The sequence below is a fragment of the Chiloscyllium plagiosum genome, unplaced genomic scaffold, assembly GCF_037043375.1.
Source record: "Chiloscyllium plagiosum isolate Xiang-an unplaced genomic scaffold, Cpla_swu_hap1 HiC_scaffold_14, whole genome shotgun sequence".
Taxonomy (NCBI): domain Eukaryota; kingdom Metazoa; phylum Chordata; class Chondrichthyes; order Orectolobiformes; family Hemiscylliidae; genus Chiloscyllium; species Chiloscyllium plagiosum.
Genome location: NW_028270152.1, coordinates 34,888,738 through 34,911,145, shown reverse-complemented (window position 1 = coordinate 34,911,145; position 22,408 = coordinate 34,888,738). Strand labels below are relative to the sequence as shown.

Below are 22,408 nucleotides of genomic sequence, written 5' to 3'. Positions count from 1 at the left end.
GTGGGAGGAAACCCACGCAGACATGGGGAGAATGTGCAAACTCCACACAGTCAGTCGCCTGAGGCAGGAATTGAACCTAGGTCTCCGGCACTGTGAGGCAGCAGTGCTAACCACTGTGCCACCGTGCCGCCCCTATAATTTGAGCTCACTGGTTTTCATCTGAAGACAGCCTCAAAATGATGAAACCGTTCTTTTTCTTCAGTGGTACACATTGAAGTGAGTTCCTGGACAAGAAAGCTGTCCTAAATTCTGCTGTGGGTCTTTTGAAATCCCCAGGACAATTCTGATAAAGCTTATTCAGTTGGAGAAGGGATCACTTGATTTAAACTCAGTGTTTGCACTTTAGTAATGAAAGAAAATTTCCTCCTTTATATGTTTGACATTATTCAAGTGGTTCAATTCTTTTTAATTCACTCGTGGATGTGGGCACCTCTGGCTGGCGAGCATTTATTGCCTGTCCCCAGTTACCCTCAAAAAGGTGGTGGCAAGCTGCGTTCTTGAACTCCTGTAGTCCATGTGCTGTTAGTAGATACACAATGCCCTTAAGGAATTCCAGGATTTTGACTGAGCAACACTGAGGGAACTGTGATATATGTTTAAGTGAGTATGTTGAGTGGCTTGAAGGGGAACTTGCCGGTGGTGATGTTTCCATGGAACTACTGTCCTTCCCTTTCTCGGTGGAAGTGGTCATGGGTTTGGAAGGTGCTGCCTAAACATCTTTGGTGAATATCTGCAGTGCATCTTGTAGATAGTACACACTGCTGCTACTAAGTGTTGGTGGTGGAGGGAATGGATGTTTATGGATTTGATGCCAGTCAACCAGACTGCTTTGTTCTGGATGATGTCAAGAGTCTTGAGTGTTTTTGGTAGCGTGGAGAGTTTTCAGTCACAGTCCTGACTTGTGCCTTTCAGATGATGGGCAGGCTTTGTGGAGTCAGGAGGTAAGTAACTGGCTGTAGTATTTCTAGTCTGTGACCTGCTGTTGTAACCACTGTATTTATATGGCAACTCCAGTTGAATCTCTGGTCAATGGTAATCCCCAGGATGTTGATAGAGGGGGATTCAGTGATGGTAAAAGCATTGAATGTCACCAAGTGGTGGTTAGATTCTCTCTTTTTGGACATATCATTGCCTAGTGTCTGTGTGGCACAACTATTATCTTTTGGAATGGCCTTGCCATGCCAATTTTCTTTATCTTCAACACCTGAAAATATTTTTAATATTGAAGGCTAATACCATATACATCCATAATGTCAAAATCAAAAAGAATAACAGTTTGAAAAGTCACAAATCAATATCCTGGTTGAAGTGGTGTAATATACCATCGAGAAGCTCTGCCTCTGATCCTCGAATTGTTCACACATCATTCAGGAGATACTCACTGCATATCAAACATAATATTTAGGATTCAGCGCAGGAGATTGTTCAGATTGTGTTACATTTGAACATGGGCTGCTTCAGTTTCTGAAGAGTCACTAATAGTGCTAAACATTGTGCAATCATTGGCGAATGTCCCCACCTCTGACCTTATGATGGTGGGAAGGTCATTGATAAAGCAGCTGAAGATGGTTGGGCTGAGACACAACCCGAAGAGGTGTTCTGGAGCGAAGATGACTGACATCCAACAACCACAACAATTTTTGTTTGTTCTAGGTCTGACTCCAATCAGCGGAGAGTTTGACCCTGATTCCCATTGATTCCAGTTTCGCTAAAGCTCCTAATGCCACACTTGGTCAAATTAAGTCAAGGTTTGTTGATCTCACTCACCTCCGAAATTCAGCTCTTTTGTCCGTTTTTGAACTAACACTGTAATGAGGTCAAGAACTGAGCGGTCCTGGCAGAATCCAAAGTAGGTATTGGTGAGCAAGTTGTTGCTAGGCAAGTGCTACTTGATAGCATTGTTAATGACCATTTCCATCACTTCCTACTGATATTTGGGAATAGACTGATGGGGTGGTAGTTGGTTTGTTGGATTTGTCCTTTTTTTGTGTATAGGACAACGTGGGCAATTTTACACATAGTAGATGCCAGTGTTGTAACTGTACTGGAACAGCTTGGCAAGGGCAGTGGCACATTCTGGAGCACAAGTCTTTAGTGCTGACAGAACATTGTTGGGACCCTTAGCCTTTGCAGTATCTACTGTCTTTAACTGTTTCTTGATATCACATTGGTTGAAAACTGGCATCTGTAATGCTGGGGACCAGTGGGAGTAGCCCGTAATGTGTTGGTACTTCTAGATAAAGACTGGTACAAATGCTTCAGCCTTGTGTTTTGCACTGATATGTTGGGCTCTTTCATCATTTGAGGATGGGCATATTTGTCGAGGCTCCACCTCCAGTGAGTTGTTTATTGTTCACTGCATTTAGAATTGGATGTGATAAGATTACAGAGCTTAAGTCTGATTTGTTGGTTGAGGGATCTCTCAGTTCTGCCTATCACTTACTATTTATGTTATTTGGCATGCAAGTACTTCTGTGTGGTAGCTGCACCAGGTTGACATCTCATTTTTAGGTATGCCTGCTACTCTTTTGGTGCCCTCCTGCACTCTCCCTTGAACCAGAGTTGATCCCCTGGCTTGATGGTAGTGATTGAGTGGGGTATATGCTCAGCCATGAGGTTGCAGATTGTGCTGGAGTACAATTCTGCTGCTGTGATGGCCCACAGCGCCTAATGAATGCCCAGTCTTTGACAGCTCTGTACAAAGTCTGTCCCATTTAACATGGTGATATTGCTACACAACACGATGGGGATAGTCTTAATTTGGAAGCAGGATTTCATCTCTACAAAGGCTTTACGGTGGTCATCCTTACACTTATACTGTCATCTGCAGCTGGCAGATTGGTGAGGATGAGGTCAAGTATGTTTTTTCCTCTTGTTGGTTTCCTCACCACCTGCTACAGATCCAATCAGCTTCAGGACCCAACCAGCTCAATCAGTAGTGCTAGAACCACTCTAGTTGGTGGATATTGAAATTCCCCACTCAGATTACATTTTGTGCTCTTGTCATTCTCAATACTTCCTCCAATTGTTGTTCAATATGGAAGACTACTATTCATCAACCATAGGAAGATGGTACGTCATAATCAACATGAGGTTTCCTTGCCCATGTTTAACCTGAAGCTGAGATTTCATGGGGTCCAGAGTCAATGTTGAGGATTCCCAGGGCAACTCCCTCTGACTATATACTAACATACCACCACATCTACTATCTGTCCTGCTTGTAGGACCGGAGATATCAGTGATAGTGTTGGTGATATTTGTAAGGTATGGGAGTATAACTATGTCAAGTCGTTGATTAGTTAGTCTGTGAGACAGCTCTCCTAATTTTGGCATTAGCCCCCAGATGTTAGTAAGCAGTACTTTGCAGGGTTAATCGGGCTGTTTCTGCCATTGTCATTTCCGGTACCTAAGTCGATGCCAGGTGGTCTGTCAAGTTTCATTTCTTTGTCAAAACTCCATAGCAATTGATACAACTGCGTGGCTTGCTGGGCCATTTCAGAGGGTAGTTCAGAGTAATATTGCTTTTGCTCTGAAGATTTTTATGATGCATCTCGTGTCAAGTATATATGCGGCCTGCTCACTCTAACGATGGAAATAACCATGTTGCTCTAATTTATGATGAAGTCTCCGTTCATGATCATCAGCAACAGACAGACTTACTTTATGATAATTCAGGTGGTACTTATAAGGAGGAGCAGATTGCATAATCACTGTCAAATGATAATTTAATAAACATTTGGAACAAGAAATAATTGCTGTGCTATGGGCAATGATTGGAAGAATGGGACTAATTAGCAAGGTCCTTCAAAGACCCAGAATTATCATGGTCGACCAAAGAGCCTCTTTTTGTGCTGCATTATCATATGTATCTTAAAGAAAAGTGATTTTTCTTTTATATTAATGGAAATCTGAATCCTTTGTTTTAAATGGCTCATGTTTCTTTTATGACACTAATTACTTCAGTGATCAAACCCAAGATTAAGGGTTAACCAGTGTTTGGCAGATTTTGCTGAGAAACAATAGTTTAGTGAGATATTTGTGATGTTATTTATTATTTAATGTTCAAATTAACCAACAACCTACGAAGAGGCTCGGCTGTTCCTTCGTTGTTCATCTGAAAATGCTTCCCTGAGACATACAGAATTTCAACAATAGATGTATGTTAGAATATGCAGGTAAAATCATGTACAGGAAATGAAACAGAAAAGAAAGATAGGTTTAGGAAAAATAAAAGCAATAATTATTCATTTTACAGTTAAGGAAGCTATTTGGCCCATCATGTCTGTACTAGTTCCCAAAAGAGCAACTCAGCTTGTCCCATCCTCCAACGCTATCTCTATAGCCTGCTAAATTCATCAATCTCAAATGCATACCCAGCTCTCTTTTGAAACATTGTATAGAATCCACCTCCACCACTCTCCTAGGGAGCGCATTCCAAATCCTAGAAACTCTCCGTGTAAAGAAGTTTCTCCTCATCTGACTCCTAGTTCTGAATCTCTCCAGAATAATTAAATGCTCATGTTTGATGCCAGAAGCTGTGTTAGTCATTAAGATATATCACTATGTTAAAAATGTGCATACATTGAATGCATTAGCCTTAAGTTTTCTGATAATCTTTTATATTGGGTAAATATGTGATTTCCAATGCTGACTCTATTGGTGCAGTTTGTGGAGAAGCAGGGAATATCAGGCTGCAGCTCTAGATTTCTTGTTTTAACTGTGTCTGTGTGGACTTAGACTTTGTTGTTCAGCTTGCTCTATAATAATGCTGATGAAAAATCCGAGTCATTTTAACTAATGGGAGTAGACTCGCTGTTTTGCCCTTTAGTAATCCTGTGGAATAAGCAGTGTAATGTGTTAGAATTTGTTTTTTATTTAATCCTATGCTGTTACATTAGAATCAGAAGTAAGTCAGCCAAAATGTGGGATGCAAGTCTGTCAGAGAATCCAAGTTGTAACTTATTGGCTCACTCCTTGTAAATTGAGCCAAAGTGGTAAATCTTGCTGTTCAACAGGTGCAATTCAACATTTTCTTTTCAGTTATAGCTTGATCCCAGTAGAGTTTCTTCTCTGTTAAATTTAAGTATTGCAAACTAGTGAGAAATGGAGAAAAGCTTGATCCAGATTGCATAAAATGAAACAAATGAAATCATGTACAGGTTATTCTGCTATAATTTCGTTAACATGAATTCACTGTAGTGCAATTGTCGAATTAGGGTCACTGTTTCTAAAGTGCGAACTTTTAAAACCTATGTTGGCTGTGACGCGATTACATCGTCTACACTTTTAGCACTGTTTCTAAAGCACAATTTTTCTCTAATGCGGGATGGCACAAGGACACAACCATTGAGTTATTTAAAAAACTATCTTTAATTGTGTTACAGCCATGTGCTTATGCAATATAGTTCATTTACATCATTTTTGAAGGTTTTAGATGACCCAAGATTACTGTATCATTTCTTGTTACTTGGTTATAGTGTACAGGCAGTTCTGGAATGACACGTGTCGGCAGCGCGGTTTGGCGATAATGTTGCTGATGAACTAGGGAACAATATTTTGGAGAACTCTTACCTCTGTTGGCAATAGTGTGATTCCAGCGGAGTTCAATTTGCTTGCTTTGTACTATGCATGCGCCGTTGTGCGTGCTGAAACCTCTGCTCCATTCTGCCTGTGCGCTGGTGTTCTTGCTGTTCTGCACATGCGCGATGTCGGCGCTGATCTTCGTGCGTTCTGCGCACGCGCTGATGTCAGCTGCGGAAAGAGCGGCATTCTGTGAGAAATACTCGAGAAAGCACCTTTCTTACATTTTTAAAAATGTACTGTGTTAAATTTACTTTTGTTTCGTTAATTTCAGCCTCCATTAAGGCTGTGCTGTACTTTGCATTGGACTTTTGGGTGATTTTTGAGCTATCGTAAATGATTTTTTTTTGCTAGTCTGCCCTTAACCCCACTTTGCCCGTAGCCCCCATTGTTTCTGTTAAGCAATTTTCTATTAAGTGAGGTTTTGCTGGAACGCAACGACGATATTATAGGAGAACTACCTATATTTAAACAAATGTTTCTATTTTCTTGAGGTTTTCTCAGGTTTTGATAAATAGTTCCACTTTTGAGGCATGTGTGTTGCATGTAAATATTTTAGAAAAGGCACTGAAGAGTCTCTGCATGTCACCTTTTACTCTGAGGGTTGAAATAGAAACATTTCATGGACATAAAATAAATTTCTTTCACTCTTCCCTTCAAAACATATTTTACGGAATCTCCTTCAGTATATATTAGCAACACACATCCTCGAAAGGAATAACCTACTGCTGTATCAAAGCTTCATCCTTTTTAAAAATGAAAATTAAGTATTCATTTATTAAGTGCAATTTACCTTTTCTTTTATTTTTCCAGGTAGCCACACGAAAAGCCTTTGGAACTGCCCTGGCAAAAATAGGTCATAGCAATGACCGTATTATTGCATTAGATGGGGATACAAAGAACTCAACATTTTCAGAAATGTTTAAAAAGGAATACCCCAAGCGTTATATTGAATGTTTCATAGCAGAACAGAACATGGTAACTTTTATTTTACTTCTTTATTTTCTTACGTTCCACAGACAACTGGAGTAGATGAATTCCACATAACATAAGCAAAACCAAATTACTAAAGCAGGTCAGCAGGTCTGGCAGGATCTGTGGAGAGAAAGCAGAGTTAAGGTTTTGAGGTTGTAAGTTTGTTTGCTGAGCTATTGGGTTTGTTCCAGATGTTTCTTCACCATGTAAGGTAACATTGCCATTGAGCCTCCGGTGAAAGGTTGATGTTGTGTCCTGCTTGCTATTAATGTGTCTTTTTTTGTCGTGGTAGGTGATATTATTTCCGGTTCTGTTTCTGAGAGCTTGGTAATTGGAGTCCAAATCTATATGTTTGTTAATGGAGTTCAGTTTGAATGCTAGGCCTCTAGGAATTCCCGTGCATATCTTTGGTTAGCCTGATCCAGGATGGATGTATTGTCTCAGTTGAACCGATGTCCCTCTTCATCTGTGTGTATGGATACCACTGATAGTTGGTCATGTCTTTTGCTGGCGAGTTGGTGCTGATGTGTCCTGGTGGCTAGTTTCCTGCCCATCTGTCCAATATAATGTTTGTTGCAATCCTTGTGGGGTATTTTGTATATGATGTTCGTTCTGCTGGCTGTGGGTACAGTGTCTTTTAACTTCATCAGGAGCTATTTAAGTGTGCTGGTAGATTTGTGGGCCACTATGATGCCTAGGGGCCAGAGTAGTCTGGTAGCCATCTCTGGAATGTGTTTGATGTATGATAGAATGGCTGGCTTCACTGGGCATGTTGCGTCTTCCTGTTTACGTCTGTTGTGAGTTGCACTTATCAGGTAACTGTTGTTCCCGAGTACATTGTAAAGGTGTTTTTTCTCGGCTTCTTATTCCTGGGTGCTGCAATGCGTTGTAGTCTGTTTAAATAATGTCCCCCTGCAACTCCTGTAGTTGAGTATCAGGTTAGTGTGTGAGACTTTCCTGTAAACACTGGGCTGCAGCTCTCCATTGGCTTTTCGTTCTACTGTGACATTTAGGAGGGTGAGTTGGTTATTGTTCCATTCCTCTTTATACCGGTAAGGATGGTGTTTATGTGCTTGTGGGTTTCTTCTAGTTTGCCCTAGTCTGATGAGAAATGGGTCAGCTATGTGGATGACACAAAGCTTGAGTTGGATCCTGGGGAGGACTGTTCGTTCTAATATCTGCATAACTGTTTCTGCGATAAGTTCTGATATTGGTGATCCTGTTGATGTGTTTGTAGATCCTGTCGTTAAAGGTGAAGTGGATTGCGAGGCTTAGTTATAGTAGTTTTGAGTCTAGTGACCCTTGTTCAGATCTATCTGTTCTGATGCTGCCAGACCTACTAAGTTTCTCCAGATATATCTGTTTTTGTTTAACATCTTCTATGTTTTATTCCACATAATATAGCATGAAAGTAAACAAAAATATACACAGGTTTGGTCTTTTTAACTTTTCTGTTAATTTGTAGTGTTCATCTTTTCATGTCACTGTATTATCCTTGCTGAGTGTATCAGCAGTTGAGACCTTGCCTCTGGGCTGCCACTAGTATATTCATGAACTACTTTTGGATGAATTTTGGCAAAAAAGTTAAGACTTGAGTTGTCATTTATTGTCAAGATAGTTTGTAAAATATATAGATTAGAAAATCCTGAGAATATAAAAGAATTTCCTTTGTATTCTTTAATTAAAATATTTCAGAGTTGAGTGACCTTAGTCTGTTTGATAGAATTTCCTGCTTTATTTTCCTTCACCACTTGATGTAGGCAACTTGTGAAGAATAGTAAGTGGGCAGAAATGAAGGGAAAAGGAACCTTTGTTTCATTCTGCTGTTGTTGTGAGGCAAATAGTTATTATTGGTCCTGTATTTCATTTACAGGTAAGTGTTGGTGTTGGTTGTTGTGCACGGGACAGGACCGTTCCATTTGTCAGCACTTTTTCTACTTTTTTCTCCCGAGCATTTGATCAAATTCGCATGGCAGCAATTTCTGAAAGCAATATCAATCTTGTTGGATCCCACTGTGGTGTCTCAATTGGTGAGTTTAATTTTACTAACTTCACAAGATTACTTGCTAATTATTCAGGAAGATCATCCTTTATTGTCCTTCTGCAGCATTGTACCTGTCCTGAAGACTGAGCTTGCAGAGGAGTTTAGTACCTTGTGTAAGTGATCATAATTTGCACGTAAGTGAAGAAAACAGTTAGCTGGCTGTTTAATTATCTTGAGCTCACTTAAAAGTCCAGACATTCAATTCTAGTAGAGGTCAGTGGACAGTGATTAAGTGCAAGCCACAGTTGATTTTCCTATGGTATATTGTTCTTATTGGCTAACTGAACAAAACCTAAATTTGAATCTTGTATGTTGCTGATTCTACAATACATCTTCAAATTGAACAACGAGAGATGGACTGTGAGAATGTTTCTAATGCTACTAATTCTTCTAAGGTGAGGACGGACCTTCCCAGATGGGTTTGGAAGATCTTGCTTTATTCCGAGCCATTCCCACAGCAACAATTTTTTATCCAAGTGATGCTGTGTCAACTGAACGGGCAGTAGAACTGGCTGCTAATACCAAGGTACATAATGCACTGTTTAACAGTGCAATCTAAAATTGCACTATTCCTAATTGTTGACCAGTTTTAAAGCCACATATTTTATTAGACCAATTCTTCCACTTTTTGAGAAGTCATGTACTGCATTCATTGCGAGAGGCAGTATCAAACCTCACCTAAAGCAACAAATTGGTGATGGCAGTCTGACAATTTTTATCTCCAGTAATGGAGGGCACATGCTCAAAGTCATTCGACAGCTGTTGGTTTGGATGGTTTTAAATCCAAACAAAGCTTTGAGCTTATTAACAGAGCCTTTCATTTATTTTTAAGAAAGAAAGATATGATCATAATTTCCCAATCTTGGCTGTCCCAAAGCATTTTGTGGGCAATTAATTACTCTCAGAGTATAGTCACTGCTTTGTAGCCACGAGCATTACAAGGCCTCAGAAAACAGGAAATTGGATAAATAACTAAGTAATATTTTCATTGTACTTAGCTGAGCAATTAATGAAGTGCTGAGATTGCTTGGATAAGGCTATGAAATCTTTCTGATCCACACCAGCAGGCATACCCATTAAACATTCTAAAGACAACTACCCTGACAATATGTTATTACTAATTTGGCATTAAGTGCCAGTTTGGGTTGTGTGCTCAGGTTCTGGAGTGAAACTGCACCACAATTCTGACTTGAAGGTGATAGTCATTTAGATCCCAGAAGAGACTGATAACCTTGAAAGAGAGATGAATTTCCAATCAACAAAAATAAACTAGTGGACAGTATTTCACAGATTAAAACTTCGACTGTAGGCAACTCGGCAAGATGGTGGCGACTCGGCAGATGGCGGCGATTCTGTAGAACTGCTGTGGACAGCTCTGCCTAACAGCCAAGGCATACCGGTGTTTTTTGCCATCCCCAAGTTTGATCTGTTATTTCGGGAGAAAGTGAGGTCTGCAGATGCTGGAGATCAGAGCTGAAAATGTGTTGCTGGAAAAGCGCAGCAGGTCAGGCAGCACCCAGGGAACAGGAGAATCGACGTTTTGGGCATAAGCCCTTCCTGAAAAAGGGCTTATGCCCGAAACGTCGATTCTCCTGTTCCCTGGCTGCTGCCTGACCTGCTGCGCTTTTCCAGCAACACATTTTCAGCTCTGTTATTTCGGACTAACTTTGCTCACTTGCCCAACAATATTAGGTGAGAGCTCCAGAGATGGGAGGCTTTACCAATTTCAATGGGCCGAGTATCACTCATTAAGATGAATGTTCTTCCTCGTTTGCTTTATCCCATGTGTATGCTCCCTGTAATGTTTCCCAGGTCAACGCTGCGGAAGCTTATAGGGTGGTTTGGTTCCTTGGGCATCGTGGGTGGCCCCTAATCAAACTTACTAAATTGCAGTTGCCTCAAGGAGGGGGAGGAGTTGATTTCCCAAACATCAGAATGTATCAATTGAGTTCCCCGCTGTCCTTTGTCTGCGATTGGGTAGGTAACGATCCAAACTCAATATGGCTGGATATTGAGGCCTCCCAAGCAAAATGCCCTCTTATTAATCTATTGTTCATGGATAAGATGAGGACAGTCATGGACCACTGCCGGAACCCCAGTGTCATTAGTACAATCAAGGCATGGAGGGTGATGCGTCAGAGTGAGAGTTGTTTATCCAAGACTTCACCTCTTACACCTTTAGTTGGCATGCCAGGGATGATGGACTCAGGGTTCAAACTATGGGCAGCGAGGGGAGTTTCTGGTTTGGGAGACTTGTTTGAGGGGGGAGGTTATGATGTCTTTTGAGCAACTGAGCCGCAAATACGGGTTGCCAGGCAGAGACCTTTTCCATTTTTTTCAGGCTAGGGATTTCATCCAGAAGAAGACTACGCTTCTCACTAAGCCCTATAAGCCCAATACAGAGAGGTTGTTGCTACGCTCCACAAGCACCCTTTCGGTTAGTGCTCTCTATTGCCTGTTGGGTGGCAGGCCTGGCAGGATATTAACCGGTTATGTAAGGTCTGGGAGCAAGAGCTGAGAGTGGAGATCTCTTCTGAAACATGGGAGAACATGTGGGAGATTACTCGAAAGATTTCAATCTGTAATAGAACATGCGCTACGCAGTTAAAAGTTCTGCACAGGGCTCATCTGGCACCAGACTGTCTGGCGAAGTTTAAAAAAGGGGCATCTTCAGTGTGCCCCAAATGTAAAATAAGTGTAGGTACTCTTACCCATTGCTTCTGGACATGCCACAGGCTCCGTGTTTATTGGAGTGCTGTAGCGGGAGAGATAGGGAGGATATTGAGGACTGAAGTCAAAGTAGTCCCAATATCTCTCCTCTTAGGTCTACCAAATTAACCATCTTTGGACGGGCATAGGAAGAAACTATTTAACATTCTTGCATACTGTGCACGGAAGAATATTCTGATGAATTGGGTGTCTGAGAAGCCACTGGCCTTGCTTGGATGGCAGAAATTAATTATGGAGCACGTTCCCTTGGACTTTTTCACAAACGTGGTCCACCACACAACAGACCATTTTTATAAGACATGGCAGCCCTACTTGAATTATTTGGATATAGATTTATCAGTTATCTTAACTAGGGCCTTTGTTTAACCAGGATGATTAGATTTGTCAAGCCCTGGGCCCTGGAGGGGGTCTCCCGAGTTAATACGGGTATGTATACAATGCTCCCGTTCCTTTGTTTGGGAGCCTTATGCCGAGCATAGCTGTTCTGTATTTTGTGAGTTTTTTGGGTTTTTTTGCTTTTTTTTTGGTGTTGCTTTGCACAGTGTTAGGATTTGCTTTGTATTATAGAGTAGGTTAGTAGATAGTAGTTGTATTGTAATTTGTGTTTTATTTCTTTTTATTATACTGATATTTGTGATTTTTTCAATAATTTTATATATTTGTAAAGTTAAAAAAAGTAATAAATATATTTTAAAAAAAAGCTTCTTCTGTAACAAACAAGCTAAAATCAAAATAGATTAATCATAAACAAACAGGCAACTACCACAATATTGTTAAAAAGCTATTTTTGCATTAACTAATTAAAAACAATGGAGTTAAGTCTTCTAAGCCCTTTTGTTGTGCTGTTTGAGCTGTCAGTGGCTGAAGATAACATTAAATGGCTGACTGTGATTTTTAGCTAACATAAGATGGTTGGAGAGAATTATAAATTGAACACAGCAGTCGGTGTTGGAATGTTCCTGATAGCAGGGAGACTTGATAGCAGGCAGACTTGATAGCAGGCAGGATGAATAATAGGTGCGGTGTAAGATGTATTGAGAGACCCCAAGGATAGATAATGAGAATGTATGGCAAACATCATGAGAACATGGGAAGACTTAGGGTTATCCATGAAGTTGTCCATCATTGATCACATATTTAAAAACTGAAAGAACTGCAGATGCTGTAAATCGGAAGCAAAAACAGAGGTTGGTTGAAAACTTCAGCAGGTCTGGCAGCATCTATGAAGATAAATCAAAGTTAACTTTTCGGGGCCAGTGACCCTTCCTCAGAACACGAGAAAGGGTCACCTGACCTGAAACTTGAACTTTGATTTCTCTTCACAGATGCTGCCAGACATGCTGAGTTGATTGTTCAAAGGATTGGATGGAGGGGATGTGGCTAACACTGATGTAAATGTTGCTGTAATCTTTGCACTGCAGAATATATAAATATTGTGTATTTTAATTGGAGCGTCAGAGTATGTTGAAGTTTGTTTCCAAGAGACCTTTCCCACACTGTGTTGGGAAGGAGCTCTGAATAAAGGTCAATTTATGCTGCTGAACATGGGACTTAACACTTTTTTAAAGTCTCTCTCGAACAGTGCACAGTAGTTCTGATAGATTTATAGCATTACAAGACCAAATGTTATTCCCAGCTCTACAACAGACTTGCTTCTCCCTGGAGTCTGTTATCCTTTCCTCTCAGCCAGAATCTTCCAAATCTGGCTTCTGTGGGCAAGGCCTAAAGCAGCAACTGCTTATTTCTTAAATCTCAAAGTCCATCGGTTCTAGCTCCTTCCTTACAAACAGAACACTGAGTCTTAGAAGCATCCTGTTTGTTGAAAGCACATACAAGTCCTTCTGTGCCCTCATGATACCAGCTGCCTTGTTTCTTCATGTATTTGTAGTTGCTTCCCTGCCCTGCCCACTCCTCTCTGTTGTAAAAGAAGTGCTTTACAGTATATGGGTTTGCTGTCAGTAGGTATGTGCTTGTGTTTCACCAGAATGTCTTCAAACTTGGATGCTTCCAGAATTCTAAGCTTTACCTTAAGATAAAGGGGATATTCAGAAACATCACGATCATATAATGCCCAGCATTTGTAATACAGTGCTACCGTAAAATCATACTGTCATTGTTCAGAAAGTACTTTCAAAGTAAAATCTGTTAGCAAATGTTAGCAGTAATGAACAATCTTTAAGACTTCAAATTCATGAATAGCACATCTTGTTGAAGTTTGACATGATGCATACACTTAAATAATGGATAAAACTACAAAGAGTTATTTTTTCTTGTTTTATAATCAACTCGATTTTTAAAATCTTCTCCATAGATCAAGTTGTAAGATTTGAATCCTTCACAACTGAATCCTTGCTTTATGCCTCCAGGGTATTTGCTTCATCCGAACTACCCGACCAGAAACTACTATAATTTATAAAAATACTGAAATGTTTGAAGTTGGAAAAGCTAAGGTAGGTGATGAAATAAAAATAATTCATGTAAAATCTTTAATTGTGTTTTTGTTTCTTGGCTTTGTCCCAGTGTCTGAATGAGCATTCAACTACTGTTGGCTAGCAAACGAGATTAGGATTTTGTTCTTTCAAAAACTGTCGCAGTTTATCTTGAAATGTTTGTGTAGTGATTGTAACAAAGTCAGCCAGGTGGTCATCGTAGAACATGAGTTCCCTGACTGGGGCTGTTGGAACAAAGAACAATACAACACAGGAACAAGGCGTTTGGGCCTCCAAGCCTGAGCTGACACATTTTGCACTTCCATATTAAAATTGTCTTCACTTACAGTTTCCGTATCCCTCCATTCTCTTCCTCTTCATGTATTCATTCGGTAGCTTCATAAATGCTGCTTCCATCACCACCTCAGGCAACGCGTTCCAGGAACTCACCACCACATCCCTTTTAAACCCTGCCCCCTGCACTGAACCTGTGCCCTCTCGTTATTGATCCCTCTACCCTCGGAAAAAGTCTCATACTTTCCGCTCTATCCATTCACAATCTTACAAACTTCTGTTTGGTTGCCCCTCAACCTCCTGCTTTCCAGTGAAAACAAGCCCAGTCTACCCAACCTTTCTTCTTAATCTGGCTCAACCAGGGAGCCCAGGTGACAGATAAAAACTGAAGTGTCAGACATCCTGTTCACTCTGAGAGCTGGCGCTGAGGGAGCTGGATCGGTGTCAAGGACTTCACACGTGTAAGTAAAGGGTGACTTGGTGACAAGATACCAGCCTCTTTGGAGTAATTTCAATGACGACAAGAGTAAAGCACGCTTCTGAAGAAATTCACTTGCAGCAGTCATCTTTGAGTTGGGGTAAGCATTTCTGGCATCCTGCTAATATTTGGGAAGCTTGACTCATTAGATCCTGCCATTGAAGACTGGGTTTATGGAAGGAATGCTTTTTTTTTGCCAGGCAAATGATGTTAGGGCAGATGCAAAGCGATGAGTAATTCTGACAGCTTGTGGACCTGTAGCCTTTTTGGTTATTAGGAGCCTAACTTTCCCTGGGGCATCAGGTACTAAAACCTTTCAAGAGTTGAAAGATTTAGTTAAGGAATATTACGAACACAAGCGATCTCTAATTTTGAGATGCTATTGGTTTTACTCAGCAATTTGAGAACAAGGAGAATCCATACTTACATTTTTGTTGAGGTTAAGATGACTGGCAGAGGCACGTGACTTTGGTTTAACCTTAATGAGATGCTGAGAGACCATTTGATATGTGGGATTAATGACCTAATCATGCGAAAGCACCTATTAGCTGAAGTCTAACTGGACTTCAAACAAGTACTACAACTGGCTTTATCATTGGAAAGTGTGGCAAGTGGACCATACGAGTTGCAGGGTATTCTGATGGAAGTGGATACCTTTTCCAGTCCGACAGCTTGGGAAACACCACTTATGTGAAGACAAATGTAACGCCTTATTCAGACATATCCTGAACAGAGGGACACAGGAAAACTCCAAAACAAAGCCAAGCCTCGGCCACACAGCTAAAGTTTTCTTCAGGATCCGGGCCAGCAAGGCATTGTAGTTGCTGTCGGTATGCGAACCCGAGACACTAAATTTAAATTGAGTAAGAGAACTCATAGGCTGCGATCCAGGGTAGTGCATACCCTGGAAAGTCCACCTAAATCTGGTTTGGGGAACACCACTTATGTGAAGACAATTGCATAACCTCGCTCAGGACATATCCTGAACAAATTAGCAACATCCAAATCAGAACCAGTCAAAATAAGCTGGTTGCATGGTCACTGGGTTCTAACTAAAGTCCATAATGACGTGGCTGTTCAGTGCTCAGAAGCAGCTGTTAACAAAATTCGCTGTGGGCTCCAACACTTAAGTTTGCACAAGACCTTAGCTGGATTGAGAATCTATAGTGGGGAACATTTACAGATTAAGGGTACAACTTTGGTTCTAATCTGTTATGAGAAGCAGCTGATTGTAGTAAAAATCCTCAGGTCCAAGCTTATTGGGGCAGAGTTGGTTGAAAAGATTCACCAAGCTTGGCTCAGCATGTTTCAATTAGAAAATGCTTGCCTGAGTGAAGTCCTAATTAAATACCTGGAAACCTTTCAGGAAGGTCTAGGGATTATCAAAGGGGTGAAGGCCACCTTGCATGTTGACCAAGACACAATTTCATGATTTTGCACAGCCTGGCCATTTCTGTCATTGTCCCCATATTTTACAAATGAACTCTGTACGTCCAACCATTTAGTGTGGGCATCCACAATGACTAAGAATGTTGAGCTCATGAAAGAACCTGCATAGTCGATGTGTAATTGAGTCTAGGGTTTATCCAGCCATTCCCACAAATGTGGGTGAGCTGCTGGCAGTAAGTTCGCCATGGTAAAAAGCCATGTGGAGTTACAGAATGGTTTTGGTCTGGGTGAAATGCTCTTCGGAGGATCGGTACAGACCTGGTGGACCAAATGGCCTCTTTCTGCTCTGTAGGGAGTCTATGACCCAATTCCCTAGAATGGGTCAAGTTGCATAATTATTAACAGCACTTGGTGTAATTTCAAATGGATCATACAGGGACACGGCTATGGAGAGAAATTAAAAATTTACCCAGGTGAAATTTAACTGCTGAATTTATGATGACAATAATCTTAAGACGGAATCTTTCGATGTCTCTAGCATAGAGTTGAGATAATCAGAATCAACTTATCATCGCATGTGACTGATCACTGCAGTGGCTCTCAGAATGAGCATTTTCTCCAGTGCCATTACCTGCTCTATTTGCAAGTTTGCAGCTTTCATATGGTTCACATACTTGTTCAGAACTGTTGCACCTACCCAAACTTTATACATCACTGGACCTGACCTCACGTTGACCATGCCTCTTATCCATGCAGAACCATTCACTTGGTTCCTACACCAACCTCCTTCCCTGAAGTAAATTGTCTCTCTCACTTAGTGGAGTCTTGTGTCCAGTAATGGTGTCCCTAATGCTGTTTTAGACTTATCTGAAATTTGTGCCCTCTTGCTCTCAATCTTTCCGTCAATGGAATAGTTTCTCCCAGTTTGCTCTGTCCTGATCACTCAAGATTTTCAGTATATTTATCAGATCTTCTTTTAACCTTCTCCAAGGAAAAAAAGTACCAATTTCTTCAATCTATTTACATAGGTGAAATTCCTAATCCCTGGAACTGTTCTCATGAAACTTTTCTAAGGTCTTCACATCTTTCTTGAAGTAAAGCGTATAGAATTAGATACAATGCTCCAGTTGAGGCTGAACAGTGTTGTACAAATTTAATGTAACCTCCTTGTTCTTTTACTCTATGCTGTTTTAATAAAGTCCCTATGCTTACTACGTATCCCCTCTCAACCTGTCTTGCCACCTTGATTGACTATTGCACATATGCATTCTGGTCCCTTGACTTCTGCACACCCTTTAGTGTAATGCCCTTAATTGTATGTTGTCTGTCTGCATTCTTCCTACAAAATGAATCACTTCATAACTTCTCTGCATTAAATTTCATCTGTCTCTTATTTTTCACATTTCACAACTTGTTGATGTCCTGTGAAGTTCTACGCTATCCTCCTCGTAGTTCACTGTTTCCATTTATGGTGCTTTTTGTAAAATTTTAAATTGTGCCCTGTACATGAAGGAGAAAGTGAGGACTGCAGATGCTGTAGATCAGAGCTGAAAAATATGTTGCTGGAAAAGCGCAGTAGGTCAGGCAACATCCAAGGAGCAGGAGAATCGACATTTCGGGCATAAACCCTTCAGGAATGAGGAGGGTGTGCCAAGCAGGCTAAGATAAAAGGTCGGGAGAAAGGACTTGGGGGAGGGGCGTTGGGAATGCAATAGGTGGAAGGAGGTTAAGGTGAGGGTGATGGGCCAGAGAGCGGCTGGGGGTGGAGAGGTCGGGAGGAAGATTGCAGGTCAAGAAGGTGGCGCTGGGACTGAGATAAGGTGGGGGGAGAGGAAATGAGGAAGCTAGAGAAATCTGCATTCATCCCTTGTGGTTGGAGGGTTCCTAGGCGGAAGATGAGGCGTTCTTCCTCCAGGCATCGTGTTGCCATGGTCTGGCGATGGAGGAGGCCAAGGAACTGAATGTCCTTGGCGGAGTGGGAGGGGGAATTGAAGTGTTCAGCCACGGGGCGGTTGGGTTGGTTGGTGCGGGTGTCCCAGAGGTGTTCTCTGAAATGTTCCACAAGTAGGCGGCCTGTCTCCCCAATGTAAAGGAGGCCACATCGGGTGCAGCGGATGCAGTAAAAGTGTGTGGAGGTGCAGGTGAATTTATGACGGATATGGAAGGATCCCTTGGGGCCTTGGAAGGAAGTGAGGGGGGAGGTGTGGGCACAAGTTTCGCATTTCTTGCGGTTGCAGGGGAAGGTGCCGGGAATGGAGGTTGGGTTGTTGGGGGGTGTGGACCTGACAAGGGAGTCAAGGAGGGAGTGGTCTTTCCGGAACGGTTATAGGGGAGGGGAGGGAAATATATCCTTGGTGGTGGGGTCTGTTTGGAGATGGTGGAAATGACAAAGGATGATATGATGTATCTAGAGGTTGGTGGGGTGGTAGGTGAGGACCAGTGGGGTTCTGTCCTGGTGGCGATTGGAGGGGCGGGGTTCAAGGGCGGAGGAGAGTGAAGTGGAGGAGATGCGGTAGAGAGCATCGTCAACCACGTCTGAGGGTCTGAACGTAGTTCGGAGTCCACGCGGGGTCATTCGGCTCCATAGATAGGTGCTGAGGAAGGAGATGTGGCTGTGTCTGAACGTAGTCCAGAGTCCATGCGGGGTCAGTCAGTTCTGTAGACAGGTGGTCTGAATGTAGTCCGGAGTCCATGCAGTCTGAACGTAGTCCAAACACCTCGTCCCACCCTGCCCCCTGTAAAAACGCCATCCCATATTCCCAATTTCTTTGCCTCCGCCACATCTGCTCCCAGGAGGACCAATTCCAATACCGAACAACCCAGATGGTCTCCTTCTTCAAAGACCGCAATTTCCCCTCAGACGTGGTTGACGATGCTCTCCACCACATCTCCTCCACTTCCCGCTCCTCTGTCCTTGAACCCCACCCCTCCAATCGCCACCAGGACTGAACCCCACTGGTCCTCACCTACCACCCCACCAACCTCCAGATACATCGTATAGTCCTCAGTCATTTCCGCCACCTCCAAACAGACCCCACCACCAAGGATAGATTTCCCTCCCCTCCCCTATCAGCGTTCCAGAAAGACCACTCCCTCTCCGACTCCCTCGTCAGGTCCACTCCCCCCACCAACCCAACCTCCACTCCCAGCACCTTCCACTGCAACCGCAAGAAATGCAAAACTTGTGCCCACACCTCCCCCCTCACTTCACTCCAAGGCCCCAAGGGATCCTTCCATATCCGTCACAAATTCACCTGCACCTCCACACACATCATTTACTGCATCCGCTGCACCCGATGTGGCCTCCTCTATACTGGGGAGACAGGCCGCCTACTTGCGGAACGTTTCAGAGAACACCTCTGGGACACCCGCACCAACCAACCCAACCGCCTCGTGGCTGAACACTTTAACTCCCCCTCCCACTCCGCCAAGGATATGCAGGTCGTTGGCCTCCTCCATCGCCAGTCCATGGGATCACAATGCCTGGAGGAAGAACGCCTCATCTTCCGCCCAGGAACCCTCCAACCACAAGAGATGAATGCAGATTTCTCCAGCTTCCTCATTTCCCCTCCCCCCACCTTATCTCAGTCCCAACCCTCGGACTCAGCACCGCCTTCTTAACCTGCAATCTTCTTCCCCCTCTCCAGCCTATCATCCTCACCTTAACCTCCTTCCACCTATCGCATTCCCAACGCCCCTCCCCCAAGTCTCTCCTCCTTGTCTTTTATCTTAGCCTGCTTGGCACACCCTCCTCATTCCTGTAGAGGGCTTATGCCCGAAATGTCGATTCTCCTGCTCCTTGGATGTTGCCTGACTTGCTGCGCTTTCCCAGTACATGAAGGTTTAGGTTTTCATGTATTTCGGGAGAACAAAGATCCCAAAAATGATAATTGGAGAACTCCATTACAAACCTTCTATCGATCCAAAAAACATCTAATGACTGTCACTCAGCAAAGGTAAGGGAAGTAAAGTAATTGAACATGATGTACTCTGAATCCATGCTGACTTTCCTAAATTAAACGATATTTCCCCAAATGATTGTCAATTTTCACCTGAATTTTTGTTTTCTAAAAGTCAGCCATCATTAATCGTAAATTGTAGTTACTATCATAAATTGATTAGTTGGTTAACCAGTTTCCCAAATACTTTAACATTGCCACCGCATCCCCTGTACCACTCCTAAGTATAAAGAAAACTAGAAAATTATAACAACTGCCTCTGAGATTTCCACTGTCTCTTACCTCTGTGCCTCATCCTTTACTGATGTATTTCTAACTTTAACTTAATCTATTACCTCAAAAATGCCCCTTTTTGGTTTCTAATCAACCCCACTATTACTGTTATTATTAAACTTTTACTATTCATATGCTTCTTATCCCAGTTGATGGTCCTACTGGGCAAGTCAAATCCTAGAAGGAGCCTGGCTTGATAGATCATAAGTATTCTGTTTAGTTTGGTAACATGGTGACTAGTAACTGAAATATTTGCACATTGGGCTGAAAATCTTTTTGAACTATCTATCTAAGTATGGAGATGTTTAAAAAAATTGAAAGCACAAAGGAAAATAAACTTTCAACCTTTTTCCGAATGCTGTCCATTACAGAGGCTCAAGTCCGGAAAAATTAACTGCTTGAACTTTAACTGACTCATTGCAGTGTCTTTGATATAGATGACGAAGACAATTCAATGAGTTGTTCTTAAATTTGCTGAAATGAATTTTTCACATTCTGAAAGCCAAATTTTCTCAATGTTAATAACCCCCTGATTACTAATCAAACAAGAAAACTGGCTGAATCATGGATTCTTTCAAACAAAGCTCATGGTCTTAAAAGTTTACCTTGCCTCTCATAAACTCAGAGTGTAATCATTTTTTTTACATTCCAACCACAGGAAGCTGTTGGCCATCAACAGCAGCAGAATTATACTCCATAATCTGCAGCCTCATGGCCCAGCATATCCCCTACTCAAACATTCCATCAAGCCAGGGAATCAGCCCTAGTTCAATGGAGAAAATATGAAGTGACAATCTGGTGCAGCTATTAAATAGGACTACTTGCATGCCACACAGCATAAGCAGCAAATGATAGATAAAGCAAAGTGATGTTGCAACCAACTGACTTAACTAAGCTCTGCAGTTCTGAATGATGGACAGTTAAACAACTCACTAGAGGAGAAGGCTCCCCAAATGTCCCCATTTTCAGCAATAGAAGAGCCCAACGCATCAGAGGTAAAACTAAGGCTAAGCACGTGCAGCAGTCTTCAGCCAGACATGCCGAGTTAATGATCCATGTTGGCCTTCTTCAGTGGTCCCCAGCGTTAAAGATACCAGTCTTCAGCCAATTCGATTCACTCCACATAACATCAGAAATGGTTGCAGACACTGGATACCGCAAAGCCCAGGGGCCCTGACAACTTTCTGTCAATAGTAATGATGACGTGTTCCAGAACTTAACAACTCCCTGAGCCAAGCTATTTCAGTGCAATTACAACACTGCCATCTATTTGACAATGTGGGAAATTACCCATGTATGTCCTGTTCACAAAAAAACAGGATAAATCTAACCCAGCCAATTACCTCCACATCAGTCCAGTCTTGATCATCAGTAAAGTGATAGCATTGTTGATGACACTTTCCATCAAGCAGCATGTGCAGTGATGCCATGTTCGGTTTCTGTCACGGCCACTCAGCTCCTGACCTCATTACAGTCTTGGTTCAAGTAAGGACAAAAGAGCTAAATTCCAAAGTGGAGGTGCGAGTGACAACCCTTGACATCAAGGCTGTATTCAACTGATCTGTGTAATCAAGGAGCCCAAGCAAAACTGGAATCAGTGGGACCCAGGGGAAACTCTGATGGTTAGAGTCATACCTGGCACATAGGAAGATTGTTATGGTTGTTGGATGTCAGTCACCTTAGCTTCAGGACATCTCTGCATGCATTCCTTAGGATAGTGTCCTAGGCCCGGACATCTCCAGCTGCTTCATCAGTGACCTTCCGTCCATCATGAGGTCAGAATGAAGGATTTTGCTGATAATTGCACATGTTCATCACAACTCGCAACTCCTCAGCAGTCCATGTTCAAATGCAACAAGATCTGGCCAATATCCAGACTCGTGCTGACTAGAGGCACGTGGTATTTACACTACACAAATACCAGGCAATAACCATCTCTAATTAGTGGCAATCCAACCACTGCACTGTGTTGCCATAACTGAATCCCCTACTATCAATATCCTGGGGGTTACCATTGACTAGGAACTCAACTGGACTCACCATATAAACACAGACTTTCAGAGCAGGCCAGAGTCGAGGAACACTGGCAAGTAACTCCACTCCTGACTCCCCAAAGTCACAGGTCAGGAGTATGATGGAATACTCCCCACTTGTCGAAATGGATGCAACTCCAACACTCATGTCTTGACATCATCCATGTCAAAACAACCTGCTTGATTGGCACCACAGCCACAAGCATTCATTCCCTCCAGCACTG

The 22,408-nt window shown here is 42.3% G+C and overlaps 1 protein-coding gene and 1 long non-coding RNA gene across 3 annotated transcripts in view; one reads left to right on the top strand and one right to left on the bottom strand.

The window, feature by feature from the left end:
- The window catches only part of LOC122558998 (transketolase-like), a 56,262-nt gene that overhangs the window by 17,979 nt on the left and 15,875 nt on the right, over positions 1 to 22,408 (top strand). For both annotated transcript variants that reach the window (XM_043708052.2, XM_043708054.2), the window contains exons 8-11: positions 6,394 to 6,558; positions 8,429 to 8,585; positions 8,995 to 9,125; positions 13,696 to 13,779. In XM_043708052.2, the coding sequence (XP_043563987.2) occupies positions 6,394 to 6,558; positions 8,429 to 8,585; positions 8,995 to 9,125; positions 13,696 to 13,779 (537 nt within the window). The remainder of the gene's footprint in view (positions 1 to 6,393; positions 6,559 to 8,428; positions 8,586 to 8,994; positions 9,126 to 13,695; positions 13,780 to 22,408) is intronic.
- On the bottom strand, positions 4,654 to 21,663 carry LOC148147950 (uncharacterized). The gene is made up of 3 exons (XR_015759394.1): positions 21,085 to 21,663; positions 5,572 to 5,751; positions 4,654 to 5,093 (listed from the first exon to the last, which is right to left on the bottom strand). It is a non-coding gene; the product is annotated as an uncharacterized LOC148147950 (long non-coding RNA).